This window comes from Mytilus edulis, chromosome 1 (assembly GCF_963676685.1).
Source record: "Mytilus edulis chromosome 1, xbMytEdul2.2, whole genome shotgun sequence".
In the NCBI taxonomy this organism is placed as follows: domain Eukaryota; kingdom Metazoa; phylum Mollusca; class Bivalvia; order Mytilida; family Mytilidae; genus Mytilus; species Mytilus edulis.
In genome coordinates, this window is record NC_092344.1 from 17237312 (window position 1) to 17263273 (window position 25962).

Genomic DNA, 25962 nt, shown 5'->3' on the forward strand with positions numbered 1-25962 from the left:
TGTTAGATTTATTTCAACGTTTGTAGGGTATCACTGATGAGTCTTATGTAGACAAAACGCGCGTCTGGTGTACTAAATTATAATCCTGGTACTTTTGATAACTATTATTTGAATTTTTAGTTAGCTGTGTTGAATATCTGTGATATCTGTTTACATAGTTATGGCTGCTTCATCCAAATTATTGTGACCTATTATTCCTGTTTGGATTGTCCAACAAATTATATCAATATACCAGAACTTCAAACACAAGTTTCATAAAATTTTTATTTATTTGAAATATGTGTTACTGATTAAATTTTTTTTCCATATCCTTTCTTTTTCTTAAATTATTTACCCACAGGCTCTCAACCATCAAAGTCTGTTTATTAGCCGTGTCAATATTTCTTACCAATTTTAAAGCGACAAACAATTTCAATTTGATGATTTGTTTGTTGTTATGTTCTGCTGTTACTTCGCTATCCAAGGTAAAAGGAAACATTTGGCGCTCACAAACATGTTTAACCCGCCCAGTCTATATACGCCTATTCCAAAATCAAGATACTGTTATTCAGTAGTTGTTATTTCTGGCTAACTATCATACTTGTTTTCAGTTATAGTTTTGTCAAAAATCAAAGCTTTAGTTTCGTTTACATTTTGGGACTTTCTTGCTGACTATGTGGTATTGTTTATTGTTGTAAGCCATACGTTGAAATATGATTGTTAACATGTACGTCACTGATTGATAGTTTTCTCAATGGCAAGCATACCACATCTGCTTTGATTTAAATTGAGGATTAATGTTTTATACTGTGCAGTTACGATCGATCTGTACGTATCTTATCTTTAATCGTTTAGCTTCCAGTATACCAAAATAATTGTCATTAGGAAATGTAGAGTAAACATACCCGAAAGCAAAGTATATATATTGAAACTATGGTCCATATAATCATCGTGGTATTTTATTTTTTTGAGTTAGTTAAGATCATATGCAACACAATATACTAAAATAATTTATAGGATTTGTACTGCCGTACTAAAAGGCTTAAAGAGAGCACTTGTGGTCTAGATATTAAACTTATTGAAAGGTTCAAGCTTCATCTTTCCAATTCCACACTTGTTTTAATATCAACAAAAATCGAAGTTGTTATGACCAGACTTCTCCAGTTACTAGATGCGACCACCGGTAAACTAGTCTTGTCTTAATTCAACTGAAATATTTGCTTAATTATATTCGTAAATTTGCTTCATTGAACTAAACAATGACACAGTAATTTTTTTAAAAGAACCGCTCCTTTTTCTAAATCCAGACACGTTTGTAATCACAATCAAATTAACCATTTCCTGGTCAATGAATTGTTTTTCGAATAAACTGGATGTAATAAGTTTGTAACAGATTTTATTGCAAAATTTTAGTATAAAATGACGGATTAACCAAACTAAATTCAACAGAACAATAAGCATAATATAAAGGGAAATCAGTATTACAATCTTATTGTCAAGCAAATATCGGTCAAAATGAATGTTACTTTGTCATCAATGCCTTTGACAATTACTTTTTTTTTTATCAAAATCTTTAATAGTAGCACAAAGACGGCCAACTCAATTGAGTTTGAATTGAAAACAAACAACAAATACTTCTATTATCAAATATTACTTGGAAGCTGTCATTTTATCAAAACCTTTTAAATGTTTCTCATGTGACCTTCGAGAATCAGTTTTTGATGTATTTTCAGTGATGTTTATTCTGATTTACTTTATTTTCATCATAGAACTAACATCAATACTATGAAAACTATCTTCATGTTATTTGCAAGTCTAGAGTAAGAGTCTAGTTGTGAAATTTTCATTAATATAATTAAGTTGCATTGTTCTAATTTGGTTTAGAAACGATTTGCTCAAATGGCTGTAACTGCCATAGAGAATGCATAGACATTGTAAATCATATGTGTTCTTTACAATTGTTCTAAAAATAAAACACGAAAAGGATGATAGGATTTACCAAAAGTACTTAAAAGTACGACGGACCACACTAACCAATAGCAATCCGAGAAAGTACACGTATTTAAGTAGAAAATATACAGCGGACAACAAATCATCCAGATGGCTCAGATAGCTTGACTTGGTAATTACAATAAATGAGGTTGTGTTATGAACTGTTGGATGGACAAAACACCCTACCCACCCAACCACTATCCCGCCTCCAATTTTTCTAGTTTCGAGCATATACCGGTTACGGTAATACACACACTAAACATACTGCATTTCTAAACTTCACAAAAAAAGCAACAGTAGTATACCGCTGTTCAATAGTCAAATATGTCGATTAGGCGAAAACAAATCCGAGTAAAAAAAAAAAAAAATAACATGATTTTAAAGCCGAATCTTCCTTATTTTTGAAAATGATGTAACATTTCTGTATGCACCTAGTTATTGAGCTGATACACATATGATTCCCTGTCATTTATTTCAGTTCATATACAGTCGTTGTCTTTGTCAGCAAATAAGACATATTAATTTATCCACTGAATTTTTTCAGATAAAAACATATGATGTAAAATTAGGAGGTCGAAGAAAGTCAGTCAATGCCATGAACAGATGAAACAACCGAAAAATCTAAGATCAACAATAAGCAAGAACGTTGCAATTTCTAACTTTAACACAATTACTCAGTTTATGAACTGGAAATTAAACAAAAAAGATATTGTTTTAATCATTTCAGTCCATTTCTATGTGGCTTAATGTACGTGCAACAAATGCAGATGTTATTGTTGAAGGTTATGTTTTAACCCTCATAAATTAGTCTAAAGATTTCTTTGTGATAATAGCCTGGGTATATGGCAATTTATGTCACTTAATGAATCATATATGAAATACCTTTTCTGTGCTAGATCTACCTATTGATTCACGTGTTTAACTAACAATCGAACACTTGGCATTCATGGAATTGACAATTTTAATCACGATATTAATATTTGATTTTAAATGTCTGATTTTTTTTCTTATTCATCATGCATGTAAAGTTCTCTGTTAAAAATTGTTTTGAAAAGCCTTCAAATTGATCATTCTATTTATTACAATCTGACAGATCATCATTTTGTATAGTTGATTATTCCAGTATTTTCAGTTTGTCCCTTTGATCACAATTCTTCCTAATTAACTTATTAAGTACCCCCTTCCCGTCAGTTTTTACACGTAAACGGAATCATAAGGATCAAGATTGTAGTAGATATCAAGATATCCTTCTTCCTTTCATAATATTTGAGTACTTACAAATGAGTTAAAATCTCGTTGTAGGATGAACAAAGAAAAGCGACACGGATTCGCAAATGGAACATTGTTAAGTTAAACCTCAGACTTAGGTCTAAGAATTTTTAGTATTAGTCCTGTATAACATTTGTTTATTCGATAGAGAACGGTTGTACAAATGTATCCAAGATGGTACATATTTTAACACTTTTAAAAGAAACGTTACTGCATGGTTAAATCCGAGGTTAAATCTACCAACCATTACAACAACAAAACTCATACATACACAGCTGATATTAAAGGTAAACCACATGCCACCATATTTCCTGTACTACGTAACGAATCTTTTTAAAGGCTAAACTACCATAACATGGATATTTACGGGGCACTCTTTTCTTGCTTTTTTGGCGGTATGATTTGAAACACAAAATTAAATCTACCGCGAAACTTTCATGGAAAAACCGATTCATAAGTTGAACATCAAACATGAACTTTTACGATTCATAGCATCATAGCCGGTATGCATAAAGCTTATTAAGATTTGGTCCGAAAGTACTGATTTTTTTTTTACATATCCTACGATACATTAATACTTTGATTGGATATTTGAATTTAAGTTGATTTATGCATATTATCTCAGATTTACAGATGACAGATAAATATCAATTAGTTTTTGAATACCACAATGCTGCATAGCGCAATCCGATCAAAATATTCAATAATAAGAAGTGAAAATGTCAAATTTAATTCACGCTTAATTATGGCACTCGTCTATATATTTATATAATATATAATATCTTGCAAAGCAAGAAAAAAAGTTGTCACAAGGCAAGTTTCATTTAAAAGTCTCGTCAGTGACGCTCGAATAAAAAAGTTAAAAAAAGACAGATAAAGTAAAGGAGCATTTACGCCAACAACGTCCACTTGTATTTTATCTGATGAGTTAAGCCTTTTTTAACTGATTTTTACAGTTCGTTTTTATGTTGTACTGTTACACCACTGTCCAAGATTAGGAGGAAAGTTATGATCCCGCTAATATGTTTTTCCCCGCCACATTCTGAATGTATGTGTCTGTCCCGAGTCAGGAGCCTGTAATATAGTGGTTGTCGTTTGTTTATGTGTTACATATTTGTTTTTCGTTCATTTTATTTGTATATAGATTACGCCGTTACGTTTTTCTCGTTTGAATTGTTTTACATTGTCATTTCGGGGCCTGTTATAGCTAACTATGCGGTATTGGCCTTGCTAATTGTTGATCGCCGTACGGTGACCTATAGTTGTTAATGTCTGTGTCATTAGGTCTCTTGTGGAGAGTTGTCTCATTGGTAATTATACCACATCTTCTTTATTTTTATTATATTTGGCAATAAGTTCTATTTTGAAATAATTACATTCAATATAATGAAATTGATATTCCTTCAACGGGATTTTGTTAGTTTGATTGTACCTGCACACGTGCCTGGATTCATAAAGAATAAGGAAATGAAGCAGTCCTTTTCATAACAATTATACGGTGACATTGTATGCGTCTATGAAACATTTGTTTACGAAGTTCCTTATGATAACTAAAATAACGCAACAACATAAGTTGCACCTGGTGTTAACAATCATGATTTTGTCGATTTTAAAACAAATAAGGAATGAAATATAACATTAAGACATTAATAATTGTTTACAAAATTTAGAATTTTTCAAATCACTAATGTTTTTTACCCAAAAAATAGACTGCCTTTGCTGTATTTGTCAATATTTCAGAATTGTTGGCGTAAATGCTCCTTTACTATATTTGTCTTATTTGAACTTTTTTATTCGAGCGTCTCTGACGAGACTGTTTTAAACGAAACGTGTCCTGTGACAACTTTTTTTCTTGCTTTGCGATAGCTCGTTTGGTCTTAGCCAAAAGAGCGATCGCAAAGCAAGTCAATGCGGTAGGATAAATCTGCTGAGTTTAGTTAAGTTTAGTTTAGTGAATTTTGTTTTCTTAATGTTTCTAAAACAAGAAAACCCCGATCATTGCTTGGTCTGAAGTTTCAATATATTTGCTTGCCGATATGTTCACGCTACGATAACAACACGAAGTTTATTTCAGCTCTATGTTTCATGTATAAAGCAAATGGCGTGAATGTCTGGAAATTAGGGTCACCGTACAGCCTTCAACAGGGAGCAATACGAATACTATGTCGTTTTTAGAAAACAAATATACTTAAAAGTTTCATTTTAATTTCCCAGATACTTTGGATTTATAATTCTAACGTACTGCGTTATATAAATCTGACAAAAAATTGTACAATAGTAATCAGAGGTATAAGAATTATCATTTAGTACGCTAAACGCGCGTTTCGTCTACATAAGATTCATCAGTGACGCTCAGTTTAAAATAGTTACAAAGCCAAACAATTACAAAGTTGAAAAGCATTGGAGACCTAAAATTCCAAAAAGTTGTGCCAAATAAGGCTAAGGTAATGTATTCCTGAGGTTGATGCCATACTAGCATTCTATGGCATCATTAGCCCAGTAGCCAGTACTTGAGTGTTTATGTAAAATATATTTGTAAAGATCATTTTCTGTTTATAAGATATAGATTTATTCGCAACAATACGGCTTTTCTACCCAAGGCATAGACGACTTTAGTATTTGACTCCATTTTTCAGAATTTTTTAATCGAACCAAGATCATTTCTTTTTTCCTTCCATTTGTTACTTTCGATAGTCAATTGAGTTTGATGTAATCAAAACGCTGGTATTGTGTTCACAATTAATTTCTAGTATCGTTGATGTGTATTTAAAAAGAAATACTGATTTAAAGTCTTTGTTACCAAAATTGCAACACCTTCGTGTATGTTTTAACTGCATGTTTCTTGATATTGTTCATCGGCACCTTTCCGAGATACTAGATAATTATGTGTATTGGTTTAATTAAGAAAGTGAATTTTGTTTTTCTCACCAAGTGCTCAGTTACAGAAATAACATTATCATTTAAAGTCCATTAAATCATGTACAGTGCACAATATTCTCCTACGTTGTCTTTGAAGATACACAAAAAACTGAACAGTGCTACCAGTTTTTCGCCTAATGCATTCAGACAATTATACGGATCCTGTTTAATGATGTCACAATGAAGTTCGCTGCTAAAATGTGGTACAGAGCTGTTCGTTTATTTGGTAAAAATATATGACATGTATTACATAAACACTTTACTGGCCATACAGTGACCTGTCATTTTGTCTCTGGCTTTTAGATGAATTATTTGTAAGCAAACATTATCTCCTTTTAATATTGATGCGTTATATTTCGTTCAATTCTATGACAATTACGTATTTGACTTTTTAACTTTAAGCTCCGAGCTTACCTGGACAATTTTATTTCAAATGCGTGTTATGGAATCATTAGAATCATTTTTGCTCGATATATAAAGTATAACTCTACCCAATGCTATGAATAAACTGTTGTAGGAGTTAAACATTTTCAAACGGACATGAAGGAGAATAATTAAGTACATTTCCATTTAAAAACATTCTTGTTACGTGTTTAAGGAAAATGTGAAATAATTCTGCATCAAATATTATGCGTCAGAAAATAAAATTGCTATAAAAATCAGTGACGTTAAAAGACGTTATATACTTTACACCTCATTTGTTTTCATACGACACCAATCAATAGATAGTAGTTCGTCATCATCTGATGTGTGCCGTGAGTGTAGAATAAACTTGGCGGCTTTGTCAAATACTAGCAACTACAACTACAAAAATTGTGTGCGTCTTTGTTAGATTTATTTCAACGTTTGTAGGGTATCACTGATGAGTCTTATGTAGACAAAACGCGCGTCTGGTGTACTAAATTATAATCCTGGTACTTTTGATAACTATTATTTGAATTTTTAGTTAGCTGTGTTGAATATTTGTGATATCTGTTTACATAGTTATGGCTGCTTCAACCAAATTATTGTGACCTATTATTCCTGTTTGGATTGTCCAACAAATTATATCAATATACCAGAACTTCAAACACAAGTTTCATAAAATTTCTATTTATTTGAAATATGTGTTACTGATTAAATTTTTTTTCCATATCCTTTCTTTTTCTTAAATTATTTACCCACAGGCTCTCAACCATCAAAGCCTTTTTATTAGCCGTGTCAATATTTCTTACCAATTTTAAAGCGACAAACAATTTCAATTTGATGATTTGTTATGTTCTGCTGTTACTTCGCTATCCAAGGTAAAAGGAAACATTTGGCGCTCACAAACATGTTTAACCCGCCCAGTCTATATACGCCTATTCCAAAATCAAGATACTGTTATTCAGTAGTTGTTATTTCTAGCTAACTGTCATACTTGTTTTCAGTTATAGTTTTTGTCAAAAATCAAAGCTTTGGTTTCGTTTACATTTTGGGACTTTCTTGCTGACTATGTGGTATTGTTTATTGTTGTAAGCCATACGTTGAAATATGATTGTTAACATGTACGTCACTGATTGATAGTTTTCTCAATGGCAAGCATACCACATCTGCTTTGATTTAAATTGAGGATTAATGTTTTATACTGTGCAGTTACGATCGATCTGTACGTATCTTATCTTTAATCGTTTAGCTTCCAGTATACCAAAATAATTGTCATTAGGAAATGTAGAGTAAACATACCCGAAAGCAAAGTATATATATTGAAACTATGGTCCATATAATCATCGTGGTATTTTATTTTTTTGAGTTAGTTAAGATCATATGCAACACAATATACTAAAATAATTTATAGGATTTGTACTGCCGTACTGAAAGGCTTTAAGAGAGCACTTGTGGTCTAGATATTAAACGTATTGAAAGGTTTAAGCTTCATCTTTCCAATGGAAAAAAGTATTGCAACACCTTGATTTTTCAAAAATTGAAAAATCAGCCTCTATTTTTGGATGATATATAATAAGATATTTGTATAATATTATTGAAACATAGTTTATGATAACATTGGCATTGAAACGAACAAAAAATGTTTTAAAAAAAATGATTTATATAACCACAATTTTAATAACAAAATGAAGCGTTTTTTGTACAAAAAAATGCATTTTACAACTTTGACTGTAGTCGAACTTTACAATGTCAGACATTTCAAAATTAATCTTCAGATGACTGTTCACATCATGGTTGATCGTTACACGCCAAAGAATTAGTACTTTGTGCGCAGCCTCCATTCAAACGGATAACCCCATCTTAACGTCTTCTGATTCCTGCCAAAAATCGACTAATTTGTTGCTAAGGTAGCAGCAACCATTTCTGATGAAGGGCATTGTTTATTTCATGATGTGTTTGAACTGGGGTGTCCTTTCGCGCACTTCCCGCCTAATAGTGTCCCATATATGCTCGATATGGTTCAAATCTGGGCTACGATCCGTCCACGGAAGATGACCCGAATTCCATTGGAACAATGAATCTTCCTCCATGATGCTAATTTTCAATTTTAGCGAGCTCTGCACTACATTGGATACGGAAAACTGTGTGTCTGTTCGTGAACAAAGGTCTCCGAAATGGTCTTATCGCACGATAACCAGTAGCGATGAGTCAATCTCGAACAGTTCTTGTTAAAAGGTCCCTGTATGCCAAACACTCTCTTTTTTTGGATTGTATTGTATGCAAGGGGTTTCCTTCTGACCAACCTTTTTTATGCTTGATTTTCCCTAGCAAATGGTATAGAGGGTCTTCTTTATTTCGGAAGGTCTTTAACATCGTTTAGTGCCATTTTTAATTCTCAAAACGACTTCTAGTGGAATGGTGATGACCAACAATACGTGCAGTTATTACAGCGACCTCCTGCTTCACTCATGCTGATAATCTGTCATCTTGCTGCAGTTAAGAGTTGTCGATGACCCATTACAAGGTGTCAATCACATAACTTTAAAATTTTGGTTATTTAAAGTGTTGAAAACAATGAGGATGAAAACACCTGTTTTGCTGTTTACGGGTACAGTAGCTGCATGTGCAGATAAAAACTTACCGAGTCGATATTTATTGATTAAACTCAGGTGATACTTAAATAATGTTTAAGTAGTTCTATTTTACCAAATTATATCACAAAAAAATAAAAAGTGTTTTTTTAATTTCAATTTCAATTTGGTGTTGCAATACTTTTTTCCATGTGTATATTTTCAGTGATGTTTATTCTGATTTACTTTATTTTCATCATAGAACTAACATCAATACTATGAAAACTATCTTCATGGATATTTACGGGGCACTCTTTTTTTGATTTTTTGGCGGTATAATTTGAAACGCAAAATTAAATCTACCGCGAAACTTTCATGGAAAAACCGATTCATAAGTTGAACATCAAACATGAACATTTACGATTCATAACATCATAGCCGGTATGCATAAAGCTTATTAAGATTTGGTCCGAACGTACTGATTTTTTTTTTACATATCCTACGATACATTAGTACTTTGATTGGATATTTGAATTTAAGTTGATTTATGCATATTATCTCAGATTTATAGATGACAGTTCTGTAAGCCAAAATCCAAACTTCCTTTCACTTCAAAATAAAAGGCAACGTTAAAATTGAAAACTTTAAAAATAAAAAGGATGACAACCCAAGCAAGTGGACGTTATGGATATTGTTATAAAAACACCTTGTAACCAGTATATAAATATCAATTAGTTTTTGAATACCACAATGCTGCATAGCGCAATCCGATCAAAATATTTAGTAATAAGAAGTGAAAATGTCAAATTTAATTCACGCTTAATTATGGCACTCGTCTATATATTTATATAATATATAATATCTTACAAAGCAAGAAAAAAGTTGTCACAAGGCAAGTTTCTTTTAAAACAGTCTCGTCAGTGACGCTCGAATAAAAAAGTTAAAAAAAAGACAGATAAAGTAAAGGAGCATTTACGCCAACAACGTCCACTTGTATTTTATCTGATGAGTTAAACCTTTTTCAACTGATTTTTACAGTTCGTTGTTATGTTGTACTGTTACACCACTGTCCAAGATAAGGAGGAAAGTTATGATCCCGCTAATATGTTTTACCCCGCCACATTCTGAATGTATGTGTCTGTCCCAAGTCAGGAGCCTGTAATATAGTGGTTGTCGTTTGTTTATGTGTTAAATATTTGTTTTTCGTTCATTTTATTTGTACATAGATTACGCCGTTGGTTTTTCTCGTCTGAATTGTTTTACATTGTCATTTCGGAGCCTGTTATAGCTAACTATGCGGTATTGGCCTTGCTAATTGTTGATCGCCGTACGGTGACCTATAGTTGTTAATGTCTGTGTCATTAGGTCTCTTGTGGAGAGTTGTCTCATTGGTAATTATACCACATCTTCTTTATTATATTTGGCAATAAGTTCTATTTTGAAATAATTACATTCAATATAATGAAATTGATATTCCTTCAACGGGATTTTGTTAGTTTGATTGTACCTGCACACGTGCCTGGATTCATAAAGAATAAGGAAATGAAGCAGTCCTTTTCATAACAATTATACGGTGACATTGTATGCGTCTATGAAACATTTGTTTACGAAGTTCCTCATGATAACTAAAATAATGCAACAACATAAGTTACACCTGGTGTTTACAATCATGATTTTTGTCGATTTTAAAACAAATAAGGAATAAAACATAACATTAAGACATTAATAATTGTTTTCAAAATTTAGAATTTTTCGAATCACTAAGGTTTTTTCTACCCAAAAAATAGACTGCCTTAGCTGTATTTGTCAATATTTCAGAATTGTTGGCGTAAATGCTCCTTTACTTTATCTGTCTTTTTTTAACTTTTTTATTCGAGCGTCACTGACGAGACTATTTTAAACGAAACGTGCCTTGTGACAACTTTTTTTCTTGCTTTGCAATAGCTCTTTTGGTCTTAACCAAAAGAGCTATCGCAAAGCAAGTCAATGCGGTAGGACAAATCCTCTAAGTTTAATTAAGTTTAGTTTAGTGAATTTTGTTTTCTTACTGTTTCTAAAACAAGAAAACCCCGATCATTGCTTGGTCTGAAGTTTCAACATATTTGCTCTCCGATATGTTCACGCTACGATCACAACACGAAGTTTATTTCAGCGGAAGACATAATTACTTTTATTGCTCTAGTGTTCATGTATAAAACAAATTAAGAGTAAAGTATAAAATATATTAACGTCGATGATTTATTTAAGCATGCAAATTGATTTTGTTACGCCAAATAGTTGATGCAGAATAATTTGATGTTTTCTTTAAACATGTGACAATCGTATTTTGGAATGAAAGACTACTCAATTATTCTCCTTCATGTCCTGAAATTCCTTTTATAATGTATCCATGGCATTAGGTACAGTAAATCGAAATATGATTAACATTCTAATGTTTACAATGCACGCTTCTGAAATAAAATGCTCAAGGTTGCTCGGAGCAAAACGTTTGTAATTGAATTGCGTACAAATTTAAGCAGAAAAACATATTAAAAAAGAGATATGGAATAATTGCCAATTACACAATTATTAAACCAATGGACGTGCATGTAAGAAACTAACAGTCACCGCACAGCTTTCAACAGTCAGCAATACCATTCCATGTTTAAAGAAAAAATGTACTAGGTAAGTAAAAAGTAAAATTACAAAAATACTAAACTCAGAGGAAAATCAATTCGGAAAGTCCATAATCACATGGCAAAATCAAATAACAAAACGCATAAAAAACAAATGGACAAGAACTGTCATATTCCTGACTTGGTACAAGCATTTTCAAATGTAGAAAATTGTGGATTGAACCTGGTTTTATAGCTAGCTAAACCTCTCACTTGTATGACAGTTGCAATTAAGTTTCAGTTCAATATCACAGATACTTTCGATTTATAATTCTAACGTACTGAGTTATATAAACCTGGCAATAATTTTGTACCACAACGAGATCGATGCCATACTAGTATCCGATGACATCATTAGCCCAGTAGTCAGTACTTAAGTGTTTATGGGAAATATCTTTGATAAGATCATGTTCTGTTTATAAGATATAGATTCGCAACAGTAAGAGTGTTTACCTTATGCATATACGACTTTAGTATCTGGCACCATTTTTCGAAACTGTTCAATCGATTCAACTTCATTTCTTTTTTTCCTTCCATTTGTTACATTACCCTCATTTACATTTGATGTTCAATTGAGTTAAATGAAGTCAAAGGCATAGTGTTCTTAATTAAATTCTAGTATATTTTATGTATATTTTATGTGTATTTCAAAACAATTACTGAGATAAAGTCTTTGAGACCAAAATTGCAACACCTACGTTTCATAAACTGCACTTTCTTGATAGTGTTCATCGGTGTATTTCCGAGATACTAGAAAGTTCTATTCATTGGTTTAATTTTGTAAGTGAATTCCGATTTTCTGAGCCAGTGCCCAGATACAGAAATCACATATTTCTCATTCTCATTGGAATTCTTTTAATAATGTTCCATGGCCATAATCTCCTTAATTGTCTTTGAAGATACACAAAAGAACTGGGCATTGTTACAAGACTTCCGCAAAATGCATTCAGACCAAAACGACGGATTATGCATTATGCTGTCACAATAAAATTCGCCAGTAAATTGTGGTACAGAGCTGGTCGTCTTTTTTGTAAAAAATATATGACATGTCTTACATTAACACATTGATGGCCATACAGTGTCCTATCATTTTGTCTCTGGCTTCTAGATGTTTTATTGATAAACAAACATTATCTCCTTTTTTTATATTGGTGCGTAAATATTCGTACAATTCTATGACAATTACGTATTTGACTTTCATGCTCCGGGTATACCTGGACAATTTTATTTCAAATGCGTGTTATGTAAACATGAGAATCATTTTTGCTAGATATATAAAGTATCACTCTACCCAATGCTATGAATAAACTGTTGTAGGAGTTAAACATTTTAAAACGGACATGAAGGAGAATTATTACCGGTAAGTAGATTTCCATTTCAAAACATTGTTGTTACGTGTTTAAGGAAAATGTGAAATAAATCTGCATCAGATATTTTGCGTCAGAAAATAAAATTGCTATAAAAATCAGTGACGTTAAAAGACGTTTTATACTTTCTATATATATCTATATTGTTTTATACGACACAAAGCAATAAAAAGTGTTTCGTCATCATCTGAAATTAACTGTGTGTCGTGAGTGTAGGGAAAACATTGCGACTTTACTAAAAAAATTGTTTGCGTCTTTTTTAGATTATTAGTATATTTGCATATTTATTTGCATTTTTAGTCAGTTGTGTTGAATGTCTGTGATTTATGTTTACATAGTTATGGCTGCTTCGTCCAACTTATTTTCACCTATCATTCCTTATTGAAATTATGTATTACCTTATAGTATCTCATTCAATTTTATTTCCATATCCTTTCTTGTTCTTAAATTATTTACCCAAAGGCTCTCAACTAACAAAGCCTTCTTATTAGCCATGTCAATATTTCTTACCAGCATCACTGAAGAGACATGTATTGTCGAAATGCGCACCTGGTGCAAGAAAATTGGTACCGTTAATTTAATTAAAGAGTCAAAGAATTTCAATTTGATGATTTATGTGTTCTTATGTTCTGCTGTTACTTCACTATCCAAGAAAAGAGGAAAAATTTGGCGCTCACAAACATGTTTAACCCGCTTAGTCTATATACGCCTATTCCAAATCATGAAACTGTTATTTAGTAGTTGTTATTTCTACCTAACTTATTTTTCGATTAATGTTTTGTCAAAAATCAAAGCTTTTGGTTTCGTTTACATTTTAGGACTTTTTTGCAGACTATGTGGTATAAGTTATGTTTATTGTTGTAAGCCATACGATAAATTATGATTGCTGACGTCACTGAATGCTGGTTGTCACAATGTCTGGTTGTAAATTGAGGCTTAATATCTTATACCGTGTAGTTACGATCGACCTGTACGTATCGTATCTTTAATCGTTTAGCTTCCAGTATACCAAAATAATTGTCATTAGGAAATGTAGAGTAAACATATCCGAAAGCAAAATATATATATTGAAACTATGGTCCATATAATCATCGTGGTATTTTATTTTTTTGAACTAGTTAAGACCATATGCAACACAATATACTAAAATTGACTATAGGATTTGTGTTGTCGTACTGAAAGGCTTAAGGGAGTACCCAACACTATACCCCAAAAAAATCCTGTCGTTTAATTTTTCTTAATTTTTTTCATTGATTAACTAGGCCAACCTAAACATCTTGTAAAAATTTTAAAAGATTTGAACCACAGGTTTAAAAGATTTGGCAACTCAAACATTGCATCTTTTACATACTAGTATCGGCCAAAATTGGAAGTTTCCGAAATATGGGTATTGGGTTAAAAATTTTATTTTTTTTTTAAATTAAATCCTAAATTGACAATAGCATAGCTAATAATGATAGCTGAGGTGAATATTAGGTCATTTATACACTTTTCTTGTAAGTATTTTATTCCGGATTTAAAAAATTTCTCGTATTTTAAAAGAGGGTATCAGAATCAGCCATGAAAAGTAAATGCTGTGCTTCTAGTATTTGAAGAAGAACTTTTTTTTGAAAGAAAATGTGTAGTTAATTTTTTCAAAAAACTAAGCATTTGGAGTGCGATACTAGTCGGTTGTTCTTGCAAAATCTTTTTAAAATTTAACCGTTAGATTTTTTGGTATTTAAGTTTAAAATAAGCCCCACCCTCAAATTGATTCATTAAATAAAAGCAAAATCTATTCAAAAAGTGCATAATTGCCATATTCTTTTATCGTCTTTTGAACTAGGCCTTATATATTTTGCATGTGGATGTATCATCACGGGGTTGAGTGTTTTGCATCATGATGACCTTTTTGTGACCTTCAAATGTGACCTCAAGGTCAACTTTATGTTGTTTTTTTCGTGAAAAACACAACCATGTTGGCCATAACTTCTTCGCCTTTTGACCTAGGCCTTACATCTTCGGCATATGGATGTATCATCATGAGGTGGTGTGCCTTCTTAAAATTTTGACCTTCATGTGACCTTGAACTTTTACCTCGAGGATGATAATTGTGTTTTTTGGTAAGAAACACTTGTACGGGCCATGACTTTTATGTTGTTATGAATTCATGTTTATTTAAAAAAAAAATATTACACAAGCTTCAATCGACCATACAACAATATAGACACATTTTATGACATGTCAACCCATTCCATGCATAGGGAATACATAATGGACATGTAGTCACATAAAATTGCTTGAAAAAAGAAAAGTTTCTATTGAAGCGCAATGTACATACTAAACTACTCAACAGACAGCAAAGTGAAAACTTCCTAGGAATCAAACAGAAGGAGGAGTTATACCGAATAACTATATACCAATAATGGGACGGACGGAAGGACAGACGGGCAGGGGTAAAACAATACCCCCCCCCCCCCCGAAAAACAAAAAGGATGTAACTTATTTTTGATTTGAGATACGAGCTGTTGAAATTAAAAGCATGACACGCCAAAAATCGTATGATACATAGGGAGACGCATTAAAGTTGTCAGTTGCTTTACATGATCAAGATTTTCACTTTATTGGTCCACAGATTAAAAAATATACAATTCAAAATTTAAGGAAGTACACCACTAATTAATGGCCCCATTGCTTTCTATGTTAAATTCCTCAATTTCGAGTGGTCACAGCTCTTTTATCTTAAGTTCAAATAAAGTGACAATCATTGCATGTCAAAGCAACACCTTCTGGTGTCCTGTACTGACAAAATCAACATACCTTACATTGCATATAAGAAAGAACTGGTTCCCGGAACTTCGGATGTACCAAAACAGGTACTTCCGATCTGACAAAAAGGCAAAATGTACCCTCCTTTTTAAATTTCATGCCATTTTTTTATTTTTCCAATTTATCAGTCAAAAATTGTTCTACAATGATCACCAGTCATGCAGCTTTCATTTGATACCAAAATTAATAAAATACTCCAAATATTTTGAAAGTTATGTCCATGCGTAGGAACTATTTTGTGTTAAATATGTACTACTTTCTGGTATGTGCTTTCTGGCCGGGCCCGAATTAGTGGTGTTACACCTATAACAGAACCAAACTTGTTATATTGACTTGAGCATTACTTTATTTCATTCTATGATCTATTCCAAGCAATAAAAAACATATAAAGCTTTAGTCCAAATACTATTTTACTAATTTTAAGCTCAAATTGGACTGGTAGTAATATATGGGTTATTCAACGAAAACTGCATATGGATATTGTATATTGGCCAAAATCCTTTTTTATTCTCAATCTTATTGTTTTATTTATTAATTTCTATCAGGAAAGCTCTGTGCTAACCAATAGTCATATTTTTATCAGAGGTTCTTCAATAAATAAAAATTTATTAGTCCAAACTTAAGACACAATTGAGAATATTATCCCCCCTTTTTTCTTCAAATAAAAAAAATGGCCTTTTTTTGTATAAACCTTACTTCTGTGGTAAAACATAGATTATTAAGAGCAATTTATATATCCCTCAGCTAGATAACTTGCTAAACTGGTTCAAAATTGCATGTACAGTGAGATTTTGGAATTCTTATATGAGTATATACCATTTGCCTAGATTGTTAAAGGCTACCATAATAAACACAATAAAACTTGAAAAATCATAGGATTATTTTGACCAAGAGCTATGTTGTACCATATGCAAATCATAAAATACATGTTTTATTGATTTCAATCATAAAAAATGCAAAAATAAGAACTTGGAGTCAAGTCTTAACTGCATGCATGTTGTATGACCATAAAAGGCTAAAATACTTGAGTATGCCAATTTAAGAGCTTACATTTCCTATAAACAGGATGGTTCACCAAAAAAAGATGATGAAACATGATTACTAGCATCAAATTTGACTTATTTTCATTGGAATAGATACAACTTCTAAAAATTGGATTTCTGATAAATCTCTGTAATAGGAAGTACACCACTAATTGATGGCCCCATTGCTTTCTATGTTAAATTCCTCAATTTCGAGTGGTCACAGCTCTTTTATCTTAAGTTCAAATAAAGTGACAATCATTGCATGTCAAAGCAACACCTTCTGGTGTCCTGTACTGAAAAAATTAACATACCTTACATTGCATATAAGAAAGAACTGGATCCCGGAACTTCGGATGTACCAAAACAGGTACTTCCGATCTGACAAAAAGGCAAAATGTACCCTCCTTTTTAAATTTCATGCCATTTTTTTATTTTTCACATTTATCAGTCAAAAATTGTTCTACAATGATCACCAGTCATGCAGCTTTCATTTGATACCAAGATTAATAAAATACTCTAAATATTTTGAAAGTTATGTCCATTCGTAGGAACTATTTTGTGTTAAATATGTACTACTTTCTGGTATGTGCTTTCTGGCCGGGCCCGAATTAGTGGTGTTACACCTATAACAGAACCAAACTTGTTATATTGACTTGAGCATTACTTTATTTCATTCTATGATCTATTCCAAGTAATAAAAAACATATAAAGCTTTAGTCCAAATACTATTTTACTAATTTTAAGCTCAAATTGGACTGGTAGTAATATATGGGTTATTCAAAGAAAACTGCATATGGATATTGTATATTGGCAAAAAATCCTTTTTTATTCTCAATATTATTGTTTTATTTATTAATTTCTATAAGGAAAGGTCTGTGCTAACCAATAGTCATATTTTTATCAGAGGTTCTTCAATAAATAAAAATTTATTAGTCCAAACTTAAGACACAATTGAGAATATTATCCCCCCTTTTTTCTTCAAATAAAAAAAATGGCCTTTTTTTGTATAAACCTTACTTCTGTGGTAAAACATAGATTTTTTTTGATTTTTTATTGATCTTTTTGGTGTTCAAGCTACAGTGCATACATACATACATACATTTTTACAATATATAAGTGATTGACATATGGCATAGTCATACTATTGATATTTTACGAATAAGACATAGTAAAAACAAATACAAGTAAATGATGTGAATAATCGGTATATGATACAAGTAAAAGATACTTTGGAATACATTAAATATACATGATCATATCGAGAATAAAATTTAATTAATAACTTCCATAAATTCCCCCCATCTGTCGACAAATGACTCGTGCTTGTCTTTAGAAAGATATAAATATTCTAATATCTCCAGACGTCTTTTCAAAAATTTGAGAAAAGATTGCACAGATATAAACAATCTGTCTAATTGTGTGTACTTTACATAATGAATGTAATATTTTGCCTGTAAAATACAATAGTTTAACACTAAGTTATCAGAATTCAATATACCAAAAATGACACTGTCTTTATTTAAAAAAAATTTTACTCCAAAAACTAAATGCCACCAATTAGAAAATTCTCTCCAAAATCGTTTTATTTCTATACATTCAAAAAATTTATGCTCTATAGTTTCTATTTCTTTACAACTGGCACACTCATTAGTTAAAGAAAGTTTATATTTTTCAAGGAGATAATTATGTGAGACTATTCTGTGTAACACTTTATATTGAAAAGCTTGTAGTTTGCTTTCAATAGTACATTTAAAAGCTAGTGAATAAATATTGTTCCACTTTTCGTCACTAATTTCTATATTAAAACTTTCTTCCCACCTTTGTTGTGAAATAGGAGAAACACTTACCCGATCGATAAAAAGTGAATATACATCTTTAGTATATAATTTGCTAATAGGCATTTTTTTATTCTCATGCTCAAAAACGAATCCAAAAGAGTTGCTCTTAGGTGACATGTGTTGTTGTAATAACAAATCTTTCCAGTCACGTGGTATAGCAAGTTTAATAGAAAGAATGTCTACAAAAGTAACATTCAAATTATATTTTTTGTTAATAGCGTCATGAGACAAAAATTCGCCTTTATCATCTACAATATCATTAATGAACCTTATGCCTTTCGTGTACCAAGATCTGTAAAAAATACTCGTTCTGTTAACCTTGATAAACGGATTGAACCAAATAAATTCTTTTCTAACATGAAATGCATTTAACGGGATGAAAATACCCTTGAAACGTTTCCAAGCAGATAGCACTTCTATATAAAAAAGAGGTGCTTTTAAATTTAAAAACTCAAATTCACATCTGCTCATAAATAAGTCCTCTAAATCAAAAAGGGAGAAGAATGCTTTGGAAACATGTTTCCATTTAGAGTCATGTTCTGACAAAAATCGTTTTACCCACATGATACGAAAGGATAACAGCTGTACTTCAAAATTTGGTGCTTTCAGTCCCCCCTCGCTAGGAGACTTTTGAATAACTTCCGATTTAACTTTCGGAGTACTATCATTCCATAAAAAGTTATTAATGTCCCTTTGTATTTTAATTACATAAGATCTTGGTACATGTGTAGATGAAATGACATAAATAAGCTTCGATATTGCAAGTGATTTAAGAATTACGATTTTACCGATCAAGGAAAGGTTTCTGATCCTCCACATTTTAATAATTGATTCCATTTTTTCTATGCATGTATCTAAGTTAGAACAAACCATTTCATCAAAAGCGTTAAATTTTAAACCTAAGGTTTTAAAACCATCTGTCCATTTAATAGGAAGGGAACCTTCTTTGTTAAATTTATTTCTTCCAATCCATGTTGCTTCGGTTTTCGAAAAATTGACTTTTAACCCTGAACACTTCTCAAAATCATTAAAGGAATCTAATAAAATTTGCGCAGAAAATACATCTTTCAAAAAACAAGTGGTATCATCAGCCAACTGTGAAATTTTTATTTCAGTATCCCCAATTTTTATACCTGATATATGGTTGTTCTTACGAATATTTATTGCCAGCAATTCAACGGCCAAAATAAATAAAAAAGGAGACAAAGGACACCCTTGTCGAACACCTCTCTCAATTTTGAACGGACTAGAACTAAATCCATTATTAACGACAAGACTAGATATATTTGAGTATAAAGTTAAGACCCATTTCCGGAACTTGCTACCAAAATTAAAACAAGCCAATGCTTTTTGAATAAATTTCCATTCTAGCGTATCAAACGCCTTTTCGAAATCGACTAGTAATATAAGCCCTGGATAATTTTTTAAAGTAGTAAACAATATAATATCAGCAATTAGTCGTAGATTTTCACCAATATATCTACCAGCCACATATCCTGTCTGATCCGGATCTATAAGTTTCGGAAGAAATAATTTCATTCTTTCCGCAATAACTTTGGCTAATAATTTGTAATCAAAATTTAAGAGAGAAAGAGGTCGCCAGTTCGACAAGAGTGTTCTATCTTTATCTTTCTTTGGAATAAGAGTCAAAATACCCCGTCTTTGGTCTATTGAGAGGGTTCCGGTCTCGAAGGAATATTCATAGCTTTCCAAAACATATTTTTTTACATCAATCCAGAAAAATTTGTAAAACTCAGCGGTAAGCCCATCTGTACCAGGGCTTTTATTATTTTTAAATGTTTTTAAAACTTTAACGCACTCAGATTCTGAAATATCTGCATCGCATATATCCTTTTCCAGATCTGTTAGCTTAGGAATAAAATTTAAATCAAAAAAGTTAGAATCACCTGAATATTTATCAGGGTCTTCTTTTGATGAGTACAGATTTTCGTAGAAATTTCTCTCTTCGTTTAGAATTTTTTCTTGTGACAATATTTCAATGTCGTTTACAACTAATTTGTTAATACATTTATTTTTATAATTACGTTTTTCTAATGATAAGAAATATTTTGAATTTCTTTCATTGCCTTCGCAGTGCTCGGCATGTGATCGTATAATAGCCCCTCTTGTTTGATTATTTACTATTTGCTCTAAATCTTCTTTAACAATATCTAATTCAATTAAAAGTGTATTTATATCTTTATCTAAATATGTACGAGAGAGATTTTTCTGAATTTCGTCTTGTCGTTTTTTTAAACTGGACTCTCTTTCCCGCAATTTCATGTTTTTATATTTGGAATATTTGACGGTTGCGCCCCTTATTTCACTTTTAATGGTATCCCATTTTAAATTTTTATTTTCTAAATTTTGATATTTATCATCACATTCTGATAAAGTATTTTTGACTATATCCACATAATCTTTGTCTGTCAATAAACCCGAGTTGAATTTCCAGAAACCGGGACCTCTCTCACTAAAGTTTTCGCCTGACAGTGTCAACTTGATAAGACTATGATCAGATTTTATAGACGGAACAATGGATGTTTTTGTAACACTGCTTGACAAAAAATTCGATATCAACCAAAAATCTAAACGACATTGTATAAGCGGGGTTCTTTGACGCCAAGTATATAATCTAGAGTCAACATTTTTTATCCTCCAAATATCACATAAGTCAAACTCTTCTATAAAATCTTCTAATTTACTCGTATATTTGACAGGTGTGTTATATTTTGAACCACCCATTTTGTCTAAAGATGGATTTAGTATCGTATTAAAATCTCCACCCAAAACGAGATTTTGTTCTAACTTTTCATTTAATAAAATTTTTAATTTTTCAATATATTCAATTTGGTCATTTTCAAAGTTTTTGGTCGGTGCATAATAATTCACAAAAACAAAATCTGTGTTATCAATTTCAACAGTTAGAATGAGATACCTTCCGTTTTCATCTGCAATTTTTTCCTTTAATATATAATCTGTTGAGCTGTTAAACAATATAGCAACACCTTTAGAGTTCGTTTCCCCGTGCGAAAAATAAATATCTCCACCCCAATCCCTTTTCCATATAGTTTCATACGATTCAGTACTGTGTGTTTCTTGCAAGAAAATGATGTCGCTTTGAAATTTTTTTAACCAAAGAAACATGGATTTGCGTTTAAAATCGTTTCCAAAGCCATTTACATTAAGAGAAGTTAAATTGATACAATAATTAGCCATTATCTAGTTTTGGCTTTACAGTCTTATTAATTTCATATGTGATACACTTAACGTAGTTGAACATTATATAACTAAGTAGAAACAAAATACAGAAAAACATATCAAATATACAATACAATACAAAAAGAGAGAGAATTCTCTCTGTTCGGTCTGCCTGACCTAAACCATATAATTAATGTTAATGTTTGTTATATTCATTGTTCATTCTCAATAAAACGCATGTAACTTTCATTCATTAATAAAAACAATACACTATAGGTTTACCAGTTACGGTTTAAAGTACATGTAACTTTCATTCATACATAACAACATTACAATTTACAACCTTTACTATAAATGACCCAATTACAGATTGAAATACACGTGCACAGGTACACAGACATTCTTGTTGATAATTTTGTTTACCTTTTCTTGCCGACGTACGAATATGGGACACAGTTATATAATGGCAAATATGTATTTTGATAGAACTGTGGATTGCATTGCATATCACTGGATTCATGTTTTTGCATATATATATATCGGATAGTTTTTTAAGATTTGCATTGGGTGCAAAACGTATAAAAAATGTTTAATATATACATTTTTGTTCGCCAACATTGCTGGGGATCGAAAGGATATTCGCACTTTACAAAAAAGGAAATAAGAATTCATTTTATAGAATACCAGTATATTGGATTATTCTAACGTGTGTATGTGCAATTTATGTAAATATAGTGTCAACAACAACAAAAAAGTGGGATTTTTTTCTCCCGGGATTATAGTAATACACAGGGAAGATGATTACTTTCATGATGTCTGCGTGCCGGTACCGTGAGTAAATTTTGTTATATATAATTACAATATACGCTACATGTATTTTATTGACTTATTTTAATTCATGGTGAAATTATTTCGGATAAAGTTGTATGTAAATTTAAAATTCATAAAAAGTAGTTTTATCTACAGATTACCTATTAAGGTAATTCATTTGAAATTTGCTTCTTTATAACTCACTGGAATAATGAATACTCTTTTTAAAAATAAAATAGAGAATTGAAACTCTTAAGATACTTTGAAAATAGTAAACATATAGGATTTGAAAAGAGAATACATGAAACTAAATATATAATATCTAACAAATTATAAACCTGAAAGAAGAAGAAAAAATGACATTCAGCATACTTTACTGCATGTTTATTGTCTATCAAGATGAGTTCAAACAACAGTAAATTAGTTTAAAGTTTTTATTGTTTACATTTTGCGGAGAGCCGATTTTACTCCCTCCAAGATAATATTGTTTTTTCTTGAACCTATCTTTGCTGTACCAGATGGAGGTGTACGTGAGGAAATGATAGTTATGTTGTGTGCATCTATTTCTTTTAAATAGTCAAGTATCCTTGATCCAATTCCGTAGTCTCTGTCGTCATCGTACCCGTCGTGTGTATGTCCGTCTTTGTCTGTAAACCGATATATCAATGTGTTGTATGTACATGCAGATACTGGGCCCTGCATTATTTGTCGGGCAGCTTCACGAACTTCTGCGTATGTTGTGGTGACAGCAGCTGTGACACAATAAGTATGACCATTGTCACTAACTTCATTAGAACTAGTTTGCTCAAATGTACCAAATTTAGACTTGTTACTGGCATCAAAAATAGCTAAAGCTTTTGGTGTTGACACTTTTTCCACATATTTAGATCCACTTTTGATGAAGAATAAACTGTTTCCTTTAATTTTAGTGCCTACATCTACTTCTTTGTACTCCTTTTGTTTTTGTACTAGTCTTTTTCTGTTTTCACGCATATCGTCTGGAAACTGTGGAGTTATGTATATGCCATTTAGTAACTCTTTGTTTTCTTTGCCTATTGTTCGTGCAGTGTTTATGACATGCTCCCGGTCATTGTAGTCATGGAATTTAACAACTATAGGACGGGTGCTGTTTTTATTTGTCTGGGTCCCTATTCTGTGGGCTCGGTCAATTTTAATATTTTCAGTTATTTTCAAAACATTTTTGAAAATCAATTTTAATTCCGCTATTACGTTTTCGTCATTTCGTTCATGAACCCCTATTACTATAGCATTTTCCCTCATGCTGCGTTCAACCAGGTTTGCTATTTGACTTTGTTGACAATCGAGTCTAGTTTCTAAATGTACCACGTACCAACATAGATTATTAAGAGCAATTTATATATCCCTCAGCTAGATAACTTGCTAAACTGGTTCAAAATTGCATGTACAGTGAGATTTTGGAATTCTTATATGAGTATATACCATTTGCCTAGATTGTTAAAGGCTACCATAATAAACACAATAAAACTTGAAAAATCATAGGATTATTTTGACCAAGAGCTATGTTGTACCATATGCAAATCATAAAATACATGATTTATTGATTTCAATCATAAAAAATGCAAAAATAAGAACTTGGAGTCAAGTCTTAACTGCATGCATGTTGTATGACCATAAAAGGCTAAAATACTTGAGTATGCCAATTTAAGAGCTTACATTTCCTATAAACAGGATGGTTCACCAAAAAAAGATGATGAAACATGATTACTAGCATCAAATTTGACTTATTTTCATTGGAATAGATACAACTTCTAAAAATTGGATTTCTGATAATTCTCTGTAATAGGAAGTACACCACTAATTAATGGCCCCATTGCTTTCTATGTTAAATTCCTCAATTTCGAGTGGTCACAGCTCTTTTATCTTAAGTTCAAATAAAGTGACAATTATTGCATGTCAAAGCAACACCTTCTGGTGTCCTGTACTGAAAAAATTAACATACCTTACATTGCATATAAGAAAGAACTGGTTCCCGGAACTTCGGATGTACCAAAACAGGTACTTTCGATCTGACAAAAAGGCAAAATGTACCCTCCTTTTTAAATTTCATGCCATTTTTGTATTATTCAAATTTATCAGTCAAAAATTGTTCTACAATGATCACCAGTCATGCAGCTTTCATTTGATTCCAAAATTAATAAAATACTCTAAATATTTTGAAAGTTATGTCCATTCGTATGAACTATTTTGTGTTAAATATGTACTACTTTCTGGTATGTGCTTTCTGGCCGGGCCCGAATTAGTGGTGTTACACCGAACAAAACTAATCGTGCAAAAAACCACAGTTCATGAGAGATGAAATAGAGCTGACTGTGCAAAATCTTTATACTGTGAAATCTAGTTCGTTAACATAGAACTTTTTTAGTATTTCTGCAGAGGTTAACTTATGAAAATTAAATACATTTGTACAACTGTTTTTAGTAAATAAGAAAAAAAGCACGGCAGTAGCAAGTTTCACATTATTTTTTGGGCCCTTTATTATTATAGAAAATGATTACTATATTCAGTAATAATCTTGAATTGAAACTTGAGAAGAAACATTTTCACTTGTCACTTTCTTTATTATATTTATTTCAAAAATGCATTTGATTTAAAATTTAGAAAGATACACAAACATGACAAAAGCACAAAAAACAAAAAACAACAATCCTCCCTCTCCCAATGATTATAGAACAATTTTTGCGGTCGTATAAAAATGCAGGACAACATTTTTAATTCTACAACCCCCCCCCCCCCCCCCCCCCCCATAAAATCAAATGGTAGCATCCTTAAAGTTTTGACTTTTTGCACTTTATCTCATTTCATGTAAGACCTAGGCATTGGCTAGTAAAAAACGAAAACAGTTATCATGGTCCTTTGACCTTTCTGTTTCCCTCCTTTTCTAACGTCCTGGTTTTCTGTTGGTAAATTTATTTCACTCTGAAATCTCCCTATAATGTCTCTTTAAAGACTCATTAATGGAAAATGAGTACCTTTAAATGGATTAAAAGATTAAATGAATAACAATAGGTGTACAGCTGCTCTTAGCAATAATGTAAACATTCTAATCACGATCTTTTAAAAGCTTGCATATTGCACATGATTTT

At 31.6% G+C, this 25962-nt stretch overlaps 1 protein-coding gene across 1 annotated transcript; it reads right to left on the minus strand.

Annotated features, from left to right (window-relative positions):
* Positions 1 to 23278: 23278 nt before the first annotated feature.
* LOC139515417 (uncharacterized) lies at positions 23279 to 24118 on the minus strand. Its single transcript, XM_071305303.1, has one exon. The coding sequence runs from the start codon at positions 24116 to 24118 to the stop codon at positions 23279 to 23281; it is 840 nt and encodes a 279-aa protein (XP_071161404.1).
* Positions 24119 to 25962: the final 1844 nt, after the last annotated feature.

Coding starts and splice junctions, on each gene's coding strand:
- LOC139515417 (XM_071305303.1), bottom strand. CDS start 24,118: ATGAGGGAAAATGCTATAGTAATAGGGGTTCATGAACGAAATGACGAA.